This window comes from Odocoileus virginianus, chromosome 4, assembly GCF_023699985.2.
Source record: "Odocoileus virginianus isolate 20LAN1187 ecotype Illinois chromosome 4, Ovbor_1.2, whole genome shotgun sequence".
Taxonomy (NCBI): Eukaryota; Metazoa; Chordata; class Mammalia; order Artiodactyla; family Cervidae; genus Odocoileus; species Odocoileus virginianus.
This window is the reverse complement of record NC_069677.1, coordinates 89,128,310-89,149,248: the sequence shown is the minus strand read 5'-3', so window position 1 is coordinate 89,149,248 and position 20,939 is coordinate 89,128,310. Positions and strand designations below refer to the sequence as shown.

The window sequence follows — 20,939 nt, the reverse complement described above, 5'->3', positions numbered from 1 at the left end:
GCTTCATTGACTAAGCTAAAGCCTTTGACTGCATGGTTCACAAGATTGTGGAAAATTCTTAAAGAGGTAGAGTAGCAGACAACTTGACTTGTCTCCTGAGAAACCTGTATGCAGGTCAAGAAGCAAGAGTTATAACCAGACATGGAACAATGGACTGGTTCAAAACTGGGAAAGGAGTACAACAAGGCTGAATATTGTCATCCTGCTTATTTAACTTCTATGCAGAATACCTCATGTGAAATGCTTGGCTGGATGAATCACAAGCTGAAATCAATATTATCAGGAGAAATATCAGCAACCTCAGATATGCAGATGATACCACTCAAATGGCTGAAAGTGAAGAGAAACTAAAGAGCCTCTTTGAGGGTGAAAGAAGAAAGTGAAAAAGCTGGCTTAAAATTCAAATTTTGAAAAAACTAAGATCATGGCGTTTGGTTACATCAGTTCATGGCAAATAGAAGGGAGGAAAGTGGGAGCAGTGACAGATTTTAGTTTCTTGGGCTCCAAAATCACTGCAGATGGTGACTATAGCCATGAAACTGATAGACACTTGTTCCTTGGAAGGAAAGCTATGACAAACCCAGACAGTGTGCTAAAAAGCAGAGCCATCACTTTGCCAACACAAGTCTGTATCGTGAAAGCTCTGCTTTTTCCAGTAGTCATGTACAGATGGGAGAGTTGGACCATAAAAAAGCTGAGCACCAAAAAGTTGATTCTTTCAAATTGTGGTGCTGGAGAAGACTCTTGAGGGTCCCTTGGACAGCAAGGACATAAAACCAGTCAATCTGAAAGGAAATGAACCGTGACTATTCATTGGAAGGACTGGTGCTGAAACTGAAGCTCCAATACCTTGGCCACCTTATGGAAAGAGCCGACTCACTGGAAAAGACCGTAATGCTAGGATAGTTTGATAGCAAAAGGAGAAGAGGGTGAGGGCAGAGGATGAGATGGTTAGATAGCATCGCCAGCTCTATGGATGTGAATTTGAGCAAACTCTGGCAGATAGTGGAGGACAGAGGAGCCTGTTGTGCTACAGCCCGTGGGGTTGCAAAGAGTTGGAGATGGTTTAGTGACTGAACAACAATAACAATGATGTCCACGTCATCCAGGTGATGTCCCAAGTGATGTAACTTCTGATGTTAGTAATTTCTGCCCTTTTTCTCTTAGTTATGCTGGCTAGAGGTTTATAGATTTACTTGATCTTTTCAAAGGATCAACTTTCTGTTTTGTTGATTTTTTTTCTCTATTTCCTGTTTTCAATGTCATTGATTCTGTTGCATTAAAAAATTTTTCTCTTTCCTCTCTTTGGATTTAATTTTCTCTTCTTTTTAAAAATTTTCCTAAAGCAAATGCTTATATGATGCTTAGCTGATTGATTTTAGATCTCTGTTCTTTTCTGAAATATACATTCAATACTCTGGCTTTCCCTTTAAAATACTAGTTTTGCTGCATTCCACAAATTTGGATAAGCTGTTTTTTCATTTTTATTTAGTTCAAAGTATTTAAAATTTGTTTTTGAAATTTTGCCTATAACCCTTGTGTTATTTTAACATGTGTTGTTTAATCTCCAAGCATTTTGGTACTTTCTAATTATCATTGTTGATTTCTAGTTTAATTCCACTGTGGTCTAAAAGCAGACATTGTATGATCTATATTTCTTTAAATTTGTTAAAGTGTGTCTTATGGCCTAGAATGTGGTCTACCTCAGTGAATGCTCTATGTGAGATTGAAAAGAATACATATTCACAATTGTTGGATAACGTATTTTATAGTTGTCAATTATGTTAAAAAATGTGCAATGGTTTCCTTAGTGATTTTCTCTCTGCTGGATCTGCCCAATTCTGAGAGAGGGATGTTGAAGTTTTCTACTATAATAATGCATTGATCTATTTCTCCTTACAATTCTGTTGGTTTTTGTCTCACTGATTTTGATGCCCTGTATTTAGATGCATATACATTAAGGATTACTCTGTCTTCTTGGAGAATTGATCCCATTTTGTAATGTCTGTCTTGATCGCTGATAATTTTCCTTACTCAAAAGTTTGTTTTTCTGAAATTAATAGCATTGTTCTATCTTTTAGCATATTTTTTCCATCCACTTTCTTTACTCTATTTGTGTCTTCATACTTAAAGTGGGCTTCAACTACATATAATAGGGTCTTTTTTGGATACATTCTAATAATTGCTGTCTTTTAATGGGAGTAATTAGACCAGTGGCATTTATAGTAATTACTGATGTAGTTGGGTTCCCATATAGACCTACGTTTGTTAGTCTCCTACTTGTTTTTCTTTATATTTGTGTCTTCTACTCTTTTTATGTCTTTTGATTTTTTAATTAATTGAGAATTTTATATGTTTCCATTTTTTCTTTCTTAGTGTGTCAATTATCTTTTTAAAAAAACCTTTTTAGTGGTTGCCTTAAAATTTGCCCTGAGTATTTACAGCTAATTCAAATAATACTTCATTACTTCATGGGAATTGCAAGTACCTTTTAATAACCAAGCATCCCTAACTTCTCCCTCCTGTCCATAATCAGTGTATTATTGTGTCATTCACTTCAAATATATGAAAGGCATAATCACCAAATACATTGCTCTTGCTACTATTTTGAGCAAGCTCTTACCTGTTAGATCAATTAAAGAATAAGAAAAATAAAAGTCTTAATTTTAACTTCACTTATTCCCTCTTTATTGTTCTTGTATTAACAGTATTTTCTTATGTTCTATATTCCTTTTTGTTAAATTGAAATATAGCTGATTTGCAATGTTGTGTTAATTTCAAGTGTATATCAAAGTGATTCAGATATATGTATTTGTGTATATATATATATCCTTTTCTTCCAAATTCTCTTCCCTTATAGGTTATAAACAATATTGAGTATAGTTTAATGTGCCATTCAGTAGGTCCTTGTTAGTTATTGATTTTATTTATAATTTTTTATATTTTATATAAATTATTTATAAATAATTTTAAAATAAATTATTTATATATTTAAGTTTGATTCTAAAAATTCAGTAGTGTGTACTGTATTCTTGATGCTTGGGCTTCTGAAAGCTTGCTGACCCAAGGAGGGACTGCCCTTCCCCAGGATTAACTAATTCCTAGAAATAGTAGGACTTGCCTGCTAACACTCCTTGGAGTAGAAACCAATAAATCCTGAGTCCACACCCTCTCCTGCCTCCGCTTGTTGGGCTCTTGAACTCTGGGGCACTACTCACCGTTCCTTGCCGCCCCGGTAACATGTACTTGGCAACTAAGGACCACCCCTACAGTGCAGACCCCACTGAGATTTCTCAGACTATTCACTTCTAAGTCTGTGTAGCTTGCCACACCTTGCCTTGTCCATTGCCTCCCAGGAAAACCAGGATGAGGCTCCTCCCCCTCTCTTTCTGCCTGCTCCTGTCTCCTCAGGACTTCCCTCTGTGGCCCTGCATGGCGCATCTTGCCTCTTGTTTCTAAGGGGCTGTGAGGACAATAAAAACGTCTTCCTTTTTAACAATCATCTGTGTCTGTGCATCTTTCTGTGTCTGATGAAAACATAATTTGTGTCTTTATGGAGATCCAAATTGCTGACCTATATTATTTTCCTTCTCTCTGAGAGCTTCTTTGAACATTTCTTGCAAAATGTTCTTTTGCAAGAACATCAGGTCTGCTAGTAACAAATTCTCTCACTTTTTTTTTCTTTGTTTGAGAAAGTCTTTATTTCTCTGTCAACTCTTGAAGATGGTTTCACAGGTTGCAAAATTCCAGGTTTGTGGGTCTTCTTCTCTTGACACTTAAGATAGTCCACTCCTGGGACTTCCCTGGTGGTCCAGTGGTTAAAAATTTCCCTTCCAATGCAGGAGACACGGGTTGAATCCCTGGTTGGGGAAATAAGATCCCACATGCTGTGGGGAGACCAAGTCTGTGCACCCGTTACTGAGACTGCACTCTAGAGCCCATGCTCCAAAACAAGAGAGGCCTGTGTGCCTCAACAAAGAGCCTGTATAATGCAGTGAAAATCCAGCACAGAAAAAAATAAAATGTAAAATAAATAAAACAGTCTGTGCCAACCTCCTTTTGTTTGTGTGATTGCTGAGAAGTCAGATGTAATTTTTGCTCCTCTATAGATAATGCGTTTGTTTTTCTATTTGTTTGTTTTGGGCAGTTATCCTTTTTATGTTGTTTGAGCTTCCTGGATCTGTAGTTTGGTGTCTGACATTAACTTGCAGGAAATTCTCAATCATTGCTGTTTCAAATACTTCTTCTCCTGCTGGTATTTCCACTACACATATATTATACTTTTAATAGTTTTCTCCTAGTTCTTACATGTAATGTTACATTTTTTCTTTGCTTTTCAATTTTGGAAGTTTCTATTGATAAATCCTCAAACTCAGAGATTCTTTCCTTAGCTTACGTCCAGTCTACTAATGAGTCCATCAAAGACATTCTTCACTTCTGTTACAGAGTTTCTACTCTATTGAATTTGTTGCTTACATCACCCGTCTGTTCTTGCATGCTGTCTACTTTTTTCATTAGAGCCATTAGCATATTAATAATTTTTGTTTTCAGAGAGTTCTCCTATGAGTGTAATTTTTTAAAAAAGATATACAATAACAAGTGTTGGTGAGAATGTGGAGAAATTGGGACCTTTATATCTGCTGGTAGAAGTATAAAATGAGGCAGCCACTTTGGAAAGCAATTTGGCAGTTTCCAAAAGTGTTAAACATAAAGATAGCATAAGATCAAAAATTCTTCTAGGTGTCTACCAAAAGAAATGAAAACATATATCCACATAAAAATTTGTACATGAATATTCATAGCAGCATTATTCATAATAGCCAGAAGTAGGGCAATCCAAATATCTAACAACTGGTGAATAGATTGTTTATATGTTGTATATCCATACAGTAGAATATTGTTATTCAGTCGCTAAGTCATGTACGATTCTTTGCAACCCCATGAACTGCAGCACTCCAGGCTTCCCTATCCTTCATTATCTCCTGGAGTTTGCTCAAACTCAAGTCCATTGAGTCGGTGATGCCTTTCAGCCATCTCATGCTACTCAAACATAAAAAGAATGTCACAACATGGATAAATCTTGAAAGCGTTATGTTAAAGAATCCAAACACAAAAGGCCACATGTTATATGGTTCCATTTATATTAATGTCTAGAATGGGTAAATCCATAGAGAAGAAAGCAGATCAGTGGTTACCAGGAACTTTGGGAAGGGGAGAATTAGTAACTGCTGATGGGTATGGGGTGTCATATTTGTGTCATTAAAATGTTCTGCAATTACTGATAATTGATGCAAATCCTGCTAATAAACTGAAACACATTGAATCGTCCACTTTAAAGGGCAAATTGTGTAGAATGTGAGTTATATCTTAAAAATAAAATTGATTAATAAGTAAAATATAGGATATGTTAGAATATGATGACTATAGATTTGAAAGTCATTGATGACATGATTCAGCTACTAACTACCAGGGAGCCTCTATTTCCTTTTTGGCAAAATAAGGGTTTAGTCTAAATGATCTATAGGGTGGCTTCCAAATCTAGTTTCCAGTGATTCCCTCAATCTCCCTGCGTGATTAGCAATTTCAAAATAACTGCTGAAGGGTCAACTCTAGAATAAAATACAGCCCTTATACTTTAGGTATTTCATTAAAGGCATCTCTATTCTTGAGTATTGGTTATTTTATGTATTTCCCTATTAATCAAAACAACAACTTTGACTTGGTGGCATTTCTGTAAGATTATAAGTTCCCGTGAAGAATATTTCTAATTGATTGTGAGCTCATGAAGAGAAATGCTGAAGTTAAAGTAATTTACAAAATTGGGTATAACCACAAATAACAGAACAATTTTCACATGGGATTAATAAAGAAAGAAATGTGGGTAGCTGTTGGATTTTTGATCCAAGTTGTAAACATATACAATGGTTATTGTTGACATGAAAATAGATAATCAAGAATAGTGACTTCGTAAATTCTGTGAGTTCATAGATTTTGCATAAAGCTTATAGAACTGTGGTTAACGTTTGGGCTCCACGATCACCTGTCTGGGTTAGGATGCTGGGTTCACCGCTTATCAATACCAAGCCACCTGTGCCTGTGTCCTTACCTGTCGCGTGTTATAGTAGGTGTACCTCAGTAAGATGGCTGGGAGGAGTAAATGATATGATGCTTAAAGAGCACTAAGAAAAATATCCGAGCCACGGTAAGGACACAGCAAACATTAGCGTTTTCTATTTTCAGCGAATGGGCTACTCTGGGGGCCCAGATGGTAGAGACTCTTCCTGCAGCGCAGGAGACGCAGGTCGATCCGTGGGTTGGGGAGATCCCCTGGAGAAGTTAACGGCAACTCACTCCAGTGTTCTTGCCTGGAGAATCCCATGGACAGAGGAGCCCTGTGGGCTACAGTCCATGGGATCGCAGAGAGTGGGGCATGACTGAGCAAATGCATACACACAGAGGCATTTTCAACAAACACTCCAACACTTGATGAATGCTTTCCTCGTCATTCAGACGGCAAAGAATCTGCCTGCAATGGAGACTTGGAATCTGCCTGCCAGTGCAGAAGACAAGAGACTCGGGTTCGATCCCTGGGTTGGGAAGATCCCCTGGAGGAGGAAATGGCAACCCACTCCAGGATTCTTGCCTGGGAAATTCCACGGACAGAGGAGCCTGGCAGGCTACAGTTCATGGGGCCGCAAAGAGTCAGATACGACTGAGCAGCTAACACTTTCCACTTGATGAGTGTTTTAAACTCACCTGACATTGCTTTGACAAATACAGTGTTTACAGTATATTGTGTTCTAACTCAACTTTCTCAGTAGTTATTTCTTGTTGAACAACGAGATTTTTCATAAGGTGAACAACATGCTTTTTTTTTTTTAACAGAATAAAAGCAAGAAAACTTCACTAACAAGATGAAGATCCTGCTAATTATATTTGTTCCAATCTTCTGGACTGAAACCCTGACACATCAGAGCCCAGGTACCACTATATTTTATGTTTATTATTATTAGGAAACTAAATATTTTTGTGTCTCAACAAATATTTATTTTAATTAATAGAAACAAGGGATGTATTTCTTTACTGAGAAATCGAAGTAGATGGAATTTATTTGTAGTTGGTGATATACAATGTTAAGCATACTCAAGCTTTCAAAGATGACAGAAAGCTAGATGCAAAATCATGAGTTATGGTATACCTGGCCAGAAAAACTTCAATTATCACTGATTTTCTGAAGTCCTGATGTTCTGTGTCTCTATGAATAGAGTCAGCCCATTTGTTTTGTAGGTCAGTTTGCAACTTGGCTTTAATAAATGAAAGAAAAGGGAAAAAAAGGAACCTCATAGAGGAAATTATATGTATATAATAAATAATAGAAAAGCTTTCATATTCCATATATATGTAGAATATGAAAGCTAGATTTTTTTGTATTTATAAAAACATCACTCAAAGAAATATTTTTAACTCGGCATGTGCTACCCTCAGATTTCCTGATATCAGGGTCACTTTTTAAGAAATATCCTGCTTAGTTAAACATTTACGAGCAGATCACTAATTGGGAGGATGGAGGTGGCTGACCATTTCTGCTCAAGTCAACACTGGTGTGTTTTTCCATCATCCAGACGCTCTTCATGAGGTACGCATATATTCCCTCACCCCTAGTTGCTGTGAATATTGCTTACAGTGGCTCACAGCAGTACCTCGCTTTCTCAGGAGAATTGCCCTTGGCTTTCCCAGAGCCACCTTACCCAGGAGGTTATGCCTGTGACCCTCCGATCCTTCTCTCCGATTCTTGGGGAAGGTCTGTAGCTGATAACTGACTGTTGTTAGTCACTAAATCATGTCCAGCTATTTTGTGACCCCATGGACCACAGCCAGCCAGGCTCCTCTGTTCATTCAGTACTTTCCTAGGCGACCATACTGGAGTTGGTTGCTATTTCCTTCTCCAAGGGATCTTCCCAAACCAGGGAACGAACCTGTTTCCTGGACTGACAAGCGGATTCTTTACCACTAAGCAGATAAGGAAACTGTTTTCTACATTGGCAGGTGGATGCTTTACCACTAAGCCATCCCTCTTGAGCCAAAGAGGGATGCTCCGTGTAAAGGATGCACCAGAGTCTCCTCAAATCAAGCCACATCCTGCTTCTCTTCCTCTGCCTCCCCTCAATCAAAAGCTCCTGTTTCAGATCTGCCTCTATGATCTCCAGCCCAAGATAGCTGCTTCTCTGCTTGATACTGTTATAAAAGTTGCTTTTAATCCACAGGCCACTTGGCGACTTTCTGGTATCACATTGTTTATTCTTTTAGTACAATATCAAGTTGTTTGGGGTTCCAAAAAGCCAAAAAGCAACAACAAGAAAAATGTCAGTTGGTTGCCTTTGGCACAGAGTTGAGGAAGAAAAATCTGTTGTTAACGTTACAGAAGTTCTCTTGTTTGACATTTTAGCATAAACAAGTACAGTTTCCTCTGACCTCCAGAAGACTCTTTCCTCGGGATTCTGAGTTACCCTTAACACTAGGACATAATCTCAAAGGAGATGTGGTTAAAAAACCAAGGCTAAACCATCACCTCATTTGGGTCTGTGTCATCTTATTTTGATAGGGCCAGGCCCTGAGTATGCTGATGTGGTGTTTCTGGTGGACAGCTCCGACCGCCTGGGAATTAAGTCCTTCCCGTTTGTGAAGGCCTTCATCAACAAGATGATCAACAACCTCCCCATAGAGGCTGACAAGTACCACGTGGGCCTGGCCCAGTACAGCAACAGGCTCCACAGAGAGTTCCTGCTCAGAGCCTTCAAGAGCAGGGGCCCCATGTTGAATCACATCAAGAAGAACTTCGAGTTCCTGGGGGGCTCCTTGCGGATTGGGAATGCTCTCCAGGAGGTCCACAGGGCCTACTTCTCAAGTGGGAGGGACAAGAAACAGTTTCCCCCGATCCTGGTGGTCCTGGCTTCCGCTGAGTCTGAAGATGCTGTGGAAGAGGCCGCCGAAGCACTGCGCAAAGATGGGGTGAGGATCGTCTCTGTGGGGATGCAGGGGGCGTCTGAGAAGACCCTGAAGGCCATGGCCACGGGCCAGTTCCACTACAGCCTCCGGACGGCCAGGGACCTCAGCACATTCTCCAGAAACATGACGCAGATTCTCAAAGATGCAGTTCAGTACAAAGATGGAGTAGCCCACTCTGATATAGAAGGTAAGGAGGTCCTTGGTTGAAGAGGTGTCCTACCCCCATGCACTCTGACCCAGAAAGCCATCTCCTATTATCTCTAGGGTGCCACCCACAAGAAATCTCTATTTCATGCAGAAATGTAGAAGACCTCCTTCTCATCAACTTTCATTCCTGATCCCCTGAAGCTAAAAGGAGACTACCACAGCTTCTCATTTGAAAAATGCTTTATTTATGTCTTAGGAAAGTTCTCCATAAGACCCCCAAACAGAAGAGTTTTGAGTAACAATATAGTTTTCTTAGGAGGTAATCCTAGAAAGCCTTACCACAGAGAGGGTGGTGTGAGACAGGAGGCCACGTATGCAATGTTGACGAGCAGGTGAAACAGGTCAGCACCCACATGGAAGGCACCCAGTAAGTATACTGCACTGCTGAGGGGGGTCCAACCATTCCATCCAGAGCGAGGGAGAAAGAGTTCCTAGCAAATGGATTTTCCTGGCTGACTCTGTGCTCAGTTGATGATGAGAGGCTATTCTGAGTAGGTGCTATCTAGTTCTAAGACTCAAGGAAGCCACTTGGTGTGGTCAAAAGTGCCCTTACTACAGGTCAAAAAGATCCAGACAATGGCGCTAGCTGGCTGTGAACTTGAGGAAGTAGAGTTGTCTCTTTCTCTGTGAGCCTTGCATCAGCACCCTCATTTGTAAGATATAAAAGTTGGAATGATCTTGAAAGTTTTTTCCTGCTCTCATTCACCAATTCCTTGGCTATCACTCTGGATTGATTTTGTAATCAGACCAGGCTATGCCTTCATAAAAAGTAGACTTCCTGAATAAGAAGTTTATTGCTTTCCCTTGTAACATTACAGGACTAGTGCTCTGGTTGACCAGTTGTTTTGCTTCTATTCAAATAATTGGGCTGGTGGTGGCTCTTCCATCTTCAAATATTACTTTCAAGGTGCCCTGGGAATTGGTATGAAGCTGGTGAAGGGGAAAAAGAGGGAAGGTCATTCACGGGATGATTTTATGGGCTCAGCTTGGAAGAGGCACACATTAGTTCTGCTCACATTTCTTTAGTAAGATCTTAGTCCAATGGCCACACCTAACTGCAGGTGAGGCTGGGAACTATGTCTAGTCTTGTGAGCAAGAAGAGGAAATGGGTTTGGGTAAGTATTGGGCAGCCTCTGTTCAGTTAGTGTTGCCTCTGAAGCACCAGGAAGTACTTTTACCTCCACCTTTCCCAGCCTTCATTCCTTCTGCCTTGGGGGAAATAGCAAGTTCTCAGAGCACATGTACTTCTCCTCCTAGAAGGACCCTCCTGTGACCCTTCCCTGGTGACTGAGACAGTAAAGAATCTGCCTGCAATGCGGGAGACCCGGGTTCAATCCCTGGGTTGGGAAGATCCCCTCGAGGTGGGTGTGGCAACCCACTCCAGTATTCTTTCCTGGAGACTCCCCATGGACAAGGGAAGCCAGCAGACTACCATCCATGGGGTCCCAAAGAGTCAGACACAACTGAGTGACTAAGCACATGAATAAATGTGACCCTTCACCTTGGGAACCTTGGAGATCTTACAACCCGGTAGATAGCCTGAGGTCTCCATGACAGTAGGCTTTACCACCTTCTTAGAAGGCTCTGGGTACTGCCGTGTTCCTCTCACTCCTCCTGATTTATTTCACAGCAGTATATGGTTGAACAAGGGTTGCTTGTCAGGACCCTATCCTTCCCTTTGAAAGTGAAAGTGTTAGTCACTCAGTGAGGTCTGACTCTTTGCGACCCCATGGACTTAGTCCACAAGGCTCCTCTGTTCATGGAGTTCCCCAGGCAAGACTATTGGAGTGGATTGCCATTCCTTTCCTGATCCAGGGACTGAACCCAGGTCTTCCACATTGCAGGCAGATTCTTTACCATCTGAGCCACCAGGGAAGCCTAGAGGTTAAGAATAAGGGTTTTGGAATCTGAGTTCAAACCCTGGCTTGGCTGCTAAGGGCCTTGAGTAAGCTGCTTAACTTTTGAGCTCCAGTTTCCTTACCTATAAAGTGAGGATAATAGTGTTGGCCTTATGATATGAGTGATATGACTTGTATGGAGTTTGGCAAACAATTTGTAATAGCTATTTGCAAATAAATGCTGAGCTGAGCAAGCCATGCTGAAAGTTTGTTTTTAGCCAACTATGTGGGGGTTCAGAGTACATTAGTAGATTTATGAGACTTATAATTCCACAAATACTTCTGAGCTCCTACCAGGCACCAGGTACCGGAGAGATAGAGGTAAGTAAGATATGTCTTTTGGCTTCTAGAGCTCACTATCTTAGGGTAGCTTTTGGCAAGATTTGAGTTTATCTCTCAGCTGCACTTATCACAGTTGTGGTTACCCCATCTGTGCCTGGAGTGGGTATTTTCTGTGCGTGTGATATACTCTCCCCTGCATTCCAGATTTATACAGCCAACTGCTTACCTGGCATCTTCAATGGATCTCTAACTTAGCATGTCTGAAACAGAGCTCTTGACTTCTCCTTCCAACTTGTTCGTCCTGCTATCTCCCCTATCTTGGAAAAAGACACAACCAACATCCTCTCACTTGTTCACATAGAAAACCTAGGCGTTTTCAACACTACTTTTTGTCTCCTACCATATATCTAATTTATCATCAACTCCTACATTCTATCTCGAATTCATGTATCAAAACTACTCTTGTTGTTCTATCTTATCTGCTTTATCTTTGCCCAAGAACCATTATCTATTTCCTGTATTAAGGCAATTACTTTTAAGTAAATTTTAATGAGCTCATTGTCTCCCTTCAGGAACCAGAGTGATATTTAAAAGATGCGAATAGGATCATGTGAGTCCCGTATGAATGGACCTGGTTCCCTCTGACCTCATCAGTCATTGTTCCCCTCGCTCATTGCCTCCAGCTACTCTGAGCTTCTTGCTTGTTTCTTCTTCTTGCCCTTCTTTCTGCCAGGATTATTCTTTTTTTTTCCAAACAACGTGCAGCTGAATCTTTCTCTTCGCCTTTCTCAACCTAAATGTGATCCTTTCAGAGAGGCCTTCCCTAACTTATTTATGTCTCAGATAATTTAGTTCTTACCCCACATCACCAACATAGGACAGCTCATTTGAGACACCTATTTTATCTTCCTTGTTAGCATTTATTGTGGTCTGGACTAATATAATCTATTTTTCTGTCCTCCCCATTGAGTAAGAACTCCCTGAGATCAGAGATATTTCCATGAACTCGTACCTATATCTCAGCATTTGAAAGTGGTGGTGGTGGTTGGTAGAGGCGATGGTAGTCATACTGGTGGTGAAGTTGGTCATGAAGATCATGGTGATGGGACGTGATAGGAAAACTGGTAAGGTGAGTTCTTCAGATAGAGGAAGAGTGTTTCAAGGTCTCTGAAATCTATGGCCAGTGTAAATTTTGCTCAGAATTTTTATTTATTTTTTTCAGCAAAAAATTGCTACCTCTATATGCCATGACTCCCTCCATTTTCCCTAATGACGTCTGACAATCTATACGGCGGCTTTCTCACTCTGAGCCAGGGGTCTGTACTAACCTACCTGCCTTTTCTCTCTCCATAGTCCCCTTTTCCAGGGCCTGTAAGAAAGATTCAATTGCCGACCTCATGTTTCTGGTGGATGAGGCCGTTGGGACCACAGAGAATCTAGGGCTCCTGCAGAACTTCCTGAAGAACGTCACCTCCTCCATGGATGTGCATAACAACTGCCTGCGGCTTGGGCTTATGAGTTACAGTGACAGAGTCAAGACGTTTTCTCTTCTGAACTCGAGCACAACCCTGTCTGAATTTCAGGAGCAAATCCAGAAGCTTTCTCTGGGGGCTGGGAAATCCAATGCTGGAGCTGCCCTTAAGCAGATGCGGAGGGAAGGCTTCTCAGCATCACATGGCAGCAGGCGGGCCCAAGGAGTGCCCCAAATAGCAGTCCTGGTTACTAACAGGCCGGCGGATGACAATGTGCGGGAGGTGGCCCTCGACCTCCGGCTGCAGGATGTAACTGTGCTTTCCGTGGGCATTGAAGGGGCCAACAAGACCCAGTTAGAAGAAATAGTGTCTTACCCTCCGGGACAGACCATCTCCATGCTAAGGTCCTATGCAGACTTGCATAATTACAGTAAGAACTTCTTTAAAAAGCTCCAGAATGAAATATGGTCCCAAATTTCGACTCAGGCCGAACAAGTGGAACTTGATAAAACTGGTATGTTTTAAAAAATACTTTTCATGTTATAAAAATAATAGGAGCAGTTGTCAAGGGTGGGAGCAGGGTCAGGCTCAAGGACTTACTGTAATTGGGTATAGGAATTTTGGGAGTTATGAAAATATTCTAAAGCTAGATTTTGGTGATGGTTTCTCTTTATAAATTTTCAAACCTTATGACTTTCCTAAATGCTATTAAATGATTGCAATGGATGTTTTAAGCATGTAAGTCATAACAGGAATAAAATATAAAAATGGTAATTGTAAAATAGTTTAATAGTGTTGATGAACATTAAAAAAAAATCTCTTGTAGTCTTATCTTTCAGATAAAGCCATTCTTAACATTTCTCTTATCTTTTAGTCTCTTCTCTCTCTCTACACTCATGGACACACAAACACATGCATACACATTTTAAAAAAATGATGTAACATGGGTATCAGTGCTGTTGAAAAGAACTTTATGTAATGATGGAAATGTTCTTTGTCTTCACTGTTCAGTAAGGCAGCCACTAGCCAACTTTGGCTATTGAGCACTTGGAATGTGGCTAGTGGAACTGAAGAACTGAGTTTTAAGTTTAATTTAGTTTTAATTTATTTTTATTTTAACAGCCACATGCTGGTGGCTGGCATATTGGACAATGCAGGAACACACTGTTGGGTACTTGTTGTATCATTGACAATTACCTCTGACTGTGACTAACAAAAGGAAAAAAAAATAACAATGATTTAGATATGATAAAACTATTTTCTGTTTCACAAATAAGTCCTAAGGTAGGTATAAATAGCTGGATGCTACACCGTGTCAATGTCTAAGTTATTTTCTTGTTTGTGGTCTCTATTCCCAGTATCATAATCCAAGATAACTGCTCCTGGCATTATATTCACATCCAGCAACTAGAATGATAAAATAGAAGGAAAAGGCAGGCTTCTCCCTCTTTTTCTTCAAAGATATTCCCAGGAATTACACCTGCCATCTTTGCTTACATCCCATTGGCCAGAACTTAGTCATATATCACTCCTCATTAATGTAATCTTTACTTGGGGCAGCCAAGTACCTCAGCAAATTACTGGGGCCTAAATTAGTTTAGAAGAGAGAATGGATGTTAGGGATAACCAGGATGATATGCCTTACTCCCTTTTCTATCAACCTTATACCATGAACTTTTGTCCACCTCTTTAATGTTCATTGATAATATTCTTTTTAGGTTGGAAGTAATATTCCGTCCTCTGAGTATAACATAATTTGTTTGATATAGCCTAAATTGTTGGATATAGAGGTTGTTGCCAGTATTCTGCTCTTATGAAGATCTTAGCAGGGATCATCATTGTACTTATATCTTTATCCACAAATGAATCTGCTATAGCCTTACCAAGTTCTTTTCAAAGGTGCCAGGACACACAGACAAAAGATACTCGATGTGACTTTGAGTTTATCTACTTCTGAGCTATCTGCTGTCTTTACACATTTCCCTGCAATAAAATGCTTTCAAACAATTGGATTCAAATTTGGCAGTGCCCACCTGGGAAAGAATCCACCAATCACATTAAAGGTTAATTTTAAACTCACATTAGTCAACTGAAAGTGTAAACACGCAGTCCTGGGCCAGCCCTCACTTTCCTCTTGCATATATACATTACACGGCAGCAGCAAAGAGCCAGTATCCTGTTACCTCCTGCATGATGCAAACAGCAGTCCTTCAGAGTGGCAGCTGATTTGTTGTAGTATAAAGTTTAAGGCATAGGGGGATGTGTAGTGTGGTTTGTCTCAGAGAGTTTGCAATTACGTGACAGAAACTATTGTTGCCATTATAGAATTTCTAAATGGGAAGAAATGGGACCAGGGCTAGGACGAGGGTATCCTTATCTTCCATAACGCCTCAGTAAGTGGCTTCGCATTCATTCAGTGGCTCTCAAATATTGGTACCTGACTTAGGTTGGATTCCTCAGATGTAGATGTCAGATAAGGATTCATGTAAAATTAATGTATTAAAAATATACCCAGGAAAACTGGATATCGGTAGGGAATTGAGCATATGGGACCAGGAATGGCAGGATGATAAACAAAGTCCCATGGAGGGCCAATTCCACTGAACCATTCTAGAGACAGTGTGGGTTAAAGCTTAGAGTTGTCCTACTCAGGGGGCAATGTAACCAAAGGATTTATATTCCAGCACACAGGAGGAAATATTCATTTCCAGACACTTCTGGCTCAAGTGAAAAGCGAAAAGGATTTCAACAACCTGAGCAGCCACCCACCCCTAGACACTGGTGCTAACTGTTGAAATGAAAGTGCTAGGAACTGGTTACACAAAAATGGTAAAGGATTTGAGGGGAATATAGGTGGAGCACCCGCAGTATCTACTATGAGTTTATCAGGGTTTCCTGAAGAGATTGTTAATAATTCAGTGGCCCAATCCAATGACCAGTGTCTGAAGGTAGGGCAGGCCTTTTAGAAAGCTCTCCAACGAACTCACACTAGCAATATCTGAGAACCACTGCCTCAGTGAATTTGCCATGGTCTGCAGTGAGAGAGCCAGATTTGCAGTTTCAAAAGGGTCAAACACAGACAACCCATCTCGACTGACTTAGTCACTGCTGTATCCACCACCTCCGATACTACTGTTATCAATTTATTTAATAGAACTTCATTAAAGGAAGGAAAATCTTACATTAACCAATCCAGGAGACGGATGGATAAGAAAAGATTGATGATTATCTTTGTAATGGAACTAGAGTACCAGGGACCTGGACACTGAAGACCATATTCCTCTGAGAAATACAGTCTCTCCCTGTAGACATATATACAAGTAGGAAGCTAGACTGTAAGCAAAAGATTGCTGGAGGATGTGGAATCAGAGCAAAGGAGTTAGTTTTATGGCTTAAATGTCTTGTGGTTAGTCAGGGGAATGATTCTATTTTAAAGCCCAATATATGGATCTATATATCTAGATAACTGTGCAGGTGAGACCTTGCCCCAGGGGACACATTTTCCTTCAACCCTGTCCAACTGAACTTTTTAGATGGATATATTCTGTAGTTATACTGTCCCATGTAACAGCCACATGGAACTGTTAAGCACCTGAAAAGTGGCTTTTGCAACTGAAGAGATGACTTTTACATTTTATTTAATTTTAAGCAGTTTAAGTTCACGTTTTACTAGAAACATGTGACTAGTGGCTGGTGTATTGGACTGGCACAGCTCCAGGACGGGATGGATGGGCATTGCCATGGTTACCCCCTGGGACTTGAATTTTTTTCTTCCTCATTACTGACCACCATTTTTCTTTATTAGATATATAAATCAATTCATTCTGGTCTCTATCACATGTTTCTGTCTGGGGATCAAACTTGTCTTTTGCAGATAACTGCTTCAGTTGAGTTCAGTTCAGTTCAGTCGCTCAGTCGTGTTCGACTCTTTGCGACCCCATGAATCGCAGCACGCCAGTCCTCCCTGTCCATCACACACTCCCGGAGTTTACTCAAACTCATGCCCATCGAGTCGGTGATGCCATCCAGCCATCTCATCCTCTGTCGTCCCCTTCTCCTCCTGACCCCAATCCCTCCCAGCATCACAGTCTTTTCCAACGAGTCAACTCTTCGCACAAGGTGGCCAAAGTATTGGAGTTTCAGCTTCAGCATTACCTTTGCCCTAATACTTTATATGTTGACTTCATAGTTTAATTCTCAAATTTATTTTCAGTGTTTCTGATTTCTTAAGAGCCAACTCCCCATAGCCTGAAGTAGTGTCAACAGCTATAAGTTACGAACAAGCTATCAAGAAAGAAAATATTTCTGAAATGACTAAATTGTCTTGTATTTTAGAGACCTTTTCACATACTCAACCAGGTAACTGTGCATATAACCTAGATTTAAAGGTATATTTTTTTCTTCTACTGAATTAAAAAAATGGCTAAGTAGAGTAGTAAAGAGACTATTAGGAAAGCTAAAGCACTTTTTGACAGAGAATCTGCTCAACAAAGGAAAAATATTGAGGGCTCTTTCATTTACAATTTTCTGTTGAAATCTTGTGATGTACCAGGCCTCAGCTGGGCAGAAGCAGAAACCTAGGCAAAGTGTCTGCCTTCATGGAGCTGACACTCTGTGTCAGGAAACAGGCTGTGATCATGAACAAATTAATAAAGTAATTTCAGGAAGTAATGGGTATCATAAAGAAAGTAGACAGGGTAATAGGATAGATAATGATTGATGTGCTTTAGCTGGAAGGGAAGAGAAGGGCTTCTAAAGAACCTAGAACATTTGAGTTGACACATCCATGAGATGAGAAGGAACCAGCCATGTGAAGATTTGGGGGGAAGAATATTTCAGGAAAGAGGACAGGCACAAAACTACAGGAGGAAGCTCAGTGTTGCTGAAACACAGTGAGGAAGATAAAGAATTGCTAATTCCCTTGTGGTTCGGCTGGTAAAGAATCCACCTGCAATGCAGGAAACCAGGGTTCGATCCCTGGGTTGGGAAGATCCCCTGGAGAAAGGAAAGGCTACCCACTCCAGTATTCTGACCTAGAGAATTCCAAGGACTGTATAGTCCATGGGGTTGCAAAGAGTCATATACAACCGAGCAACTTTCACTCACTTAGTCAGAAATAGGATGAGAAAGACAAGGAGGAAAGGTTAGTGTTATTTTTCAATTTAAAATTCTGACTACAGTGATAAATCATTTAAGTAGAAGAGTAATACGGTCCGGTTCTAGTTTTAAATATATTATTCTAGTGGCTCCAGGTAGAAGAGGTTATTGGGAAAGTTAGAAAGTCATCTGAACCTATTTCTCAACGGAATGATAAGGCATAAACTACAAATGCAGACAGGTGTCAATACCAGAAAATCAATCTTAAAAAGCCTGGAGGTTTGGGATCTGGTCCATAGTCTTTAATTCACTGCGTGACCTCGGTGACCAGGCCTCACTCAGTTTCAATTTCCTCACAAGGTGGTGGTAAGTTTCGCAGGAGAAAACGGATCTGAATGTGCTCAGTGAAATGTCCAAGCCTCAGCTGAAGTGTACTCATTCTTCAGAAGCTGTTACCGAATTCAAACTCACTCTGCTCTTGATACACAATAGGCCAGTAAATCTGAGATATGAGGTGTTAAGGTAAGGAATAACAACTTTGTTTGGAAAGTCAGCAGACTGAGAAGATGGCAGACTAATGTCTCAAAATAATCATCTTATGAGGCCTGGATGCCATGTTCTTTTATAGAGCACAAAAGGGGTGGAGGTGAGGAAGTAAAAACATCATACATTTTGCAAGCATCTCCTGGAAAGGCCAGCCTCAGGGATGGGGGTGTTACTTTCTTCTTTTTGCAGTCCTTCACAGGTGGACAGAATCAGAATGTTTCCCTGAACAAAGGTACTTTAGCTTTCCATTCAGGCAGGGTGGCAGAGTTCCCAAGGCAAGCCGTTATGTATAGGCAGTATTCTTTCAGTGAACAAAAGCAGCAGGAAGCAAAGGCTAAAGTAAAAGAAACAGATCCAACATGTAGTCAGATTTTGCTCTTCCCTGTAACAGCTTCCAGCCTCAGGCTCCTCTCCAAATCCTTCTGCAAAGTTCTCTCCAGGTTCTCTGCAATTAACAGAGGATGTACTTTCTGTTTTCAATTTTTCTGCAGGCTGTGTGGACACAAAGGAGGCCGATCTCTATTTCCTCATCGATGGCTCGGGAAGCATTCAGGTGAAACACTTTGAGCAAATCAAGGAATTCATGTTGGCGGTGATAGGGATGTTCAGCATTGGTCCAGACAAAGTTCGAGTCGGAACTGTGCAGTATTCCAATGAGAGGAAAGTGGAGTTTGATATCAATGACTACCTTAATGATGTGAAATTAAGAAAGGCTGTTTCTAACATCAAGCAACTTGGCGGCGGAACTCGTACTGGGGCAGCCCTGGATTTCATGCTGCCACTGATGAAGGCGGGAAGGAAGCAGCGGACAAATGAGGTACCCTGTCATCTCATTGTGTTGACCGATGGGCTATCTGAAGATGCTGTCCTCGAACCTGCTGAGAGAGTAAGGGCTGAAAATGTCACCATCCATGCGATTGGTATTGGGGAGGCTAACAGAACACAACTGAAACAAATTGCTAGGGAAGAGGAAAGAGTTAACTTTGGGCAGAACTTTGATGCTTTAAAAGCCATCAAAAATGAAGTCGTTCACAGCATCTGCACTGAGAAAGGTAAGCAAAACAAAAAGGCTTTATTATCTGTACTTTCTTAGTTGTTTCAGGGGCACTAATAAGCCAAGTAGACGAGTGATGTGACCATTCATCTGGCTCACATTTTGCTGAAGGGGTTCGGCTCCTGACTTTAAACCAATTGCCAAGGTGGGAGAATCCCTCTGTAGACAGCTGCCCCGAGGCCATCTTGAAAGCTGTAGGTGAGAAGGTTGCTAAGGATGCTGTTGCCTTAACCAAGCCCACTGCCATGGAGGTGAAAGTGTTAGTCACTCACGTGTCTGACTCTTTGTGACCCCATGGACCATAGCCCGCCAGGCTCCTCCGTCCGTGGAATTCTCCAAGCAAGAATACTGGAGCGGGTTGCCATTCCCTTCTTCAGGGGACCTTCCTGACCCAGGGATTGCAGCCAAGTATTCTGCTTTGCATGCAGATCCTTTTACCCTCTGAGTTACCAGGAAAGCCCTGTAATGTGTGTGTGTGTGTGTGTGTGTGTGTGTGAGACACACTAATGGAGGCAGATGGGAACAGTGGAAAGAAAACGGGCTCTGGTTTTCAGGGGGTTAGGATTCGACTCATGTCATTACTTGAAACTTGTACTTGCTCATCTGTAAAATTAGGACAGCACCTCCATCAGAATATCCTTACAGTAAATACAAACTGTTATTTCTTTATTATGAAAGCATACCTAGTACATATGTAACCCCGGTTTATTTTTATTCATAATGCAAACAACACACTTGCATTTTTGTTCTGACTAAAAATTAAGTAACAGAAGTTAGGAAGAACAATGTGAAAATTCCTGCTGTGGACCTTGAATGGGTTACTTACTGTCTACCTGGCTTGGTCCTGTATGTGCAGGCTAATTATGAAGCTTAAAGGAAATAATGCATGTGGAGCATTTAGAAGAGGGCTTAGCCCATGGCAAGCGCCACATAAAGTGTGATTATTATAAAAGTCGGTCAAGGTGTTCATCGGTATGGAAAAGAAAAGAATTCTCGCTTTACTCGAACTTACAAAAGTGAAACTGTGTTGGAATTTTCTCTGAGTCATTAAAATCCATAGAAAAATAAGCCAGCAAATAAGTAACATCGACAGTAAAATCCTAAATCATAACTTTATTGACCTATTTCATCCCATTATGGACAGGAGTAAAGTTGGGTCTTCAGGATGTCTTAGAAACAGCATGAATACAAGTTCTTTTATGTTTCCTGCAGTTGATGCCAAGGAAAGTAAAAAGATTTCAGGAGAAATAAAATAGACTGTATTTGAGGTCTTTTCAAAGGCAGGGACCAGTCTGAGGAGGGACAGGATATTTATTATTGGTAAAGTAGCTGCAGTCCATGTGCCCAAACCATAGCATACCTGAGGGAAGAGACACT

General features: G+C 40.8%; 1 protein-coding gene across 3 annotated transcripts in view; it reads left to right on the top strand.

The window, feature by feature from the left end:
• The window catches only part of COL6A5 (collagen type VI alpha 5 chain), a 150,952-nt gene that overhangs the window by 20,824 nt on the left and 109,189 nt on the right, over nucleotides 1-20,939 (top strand). For all 3 annotated transcript variants that reach the window (XM_070466995.1, XM_070466994.1, XM_070466996.1), the window contains exons 2-5: nucleotides 6,886-6,981; nucleotides 8,603-9,193; nucleotides 12,747-13,379; nucleotides 19,000-19,560. In XM_070466995.1, coding sequence (XP_070323096.1) covers nucleotides 6,915-6,981; nucleotides 8,603-9,193; nucleotides 12,747-13,379; nucleotides 19,000-19,560 — 1,852 coding nt within the window. In that variant the 5' untranslated portion in view covers nucleotides 6,886-6,914. The remainder of the gene's footprint in view (nucleotides 1-6,885; nucleotides 6,982-8,602; nucleotides 9,194-12,746; nucleotides 13,380-18,999; nucleotides 19,561-20,939) is intronic.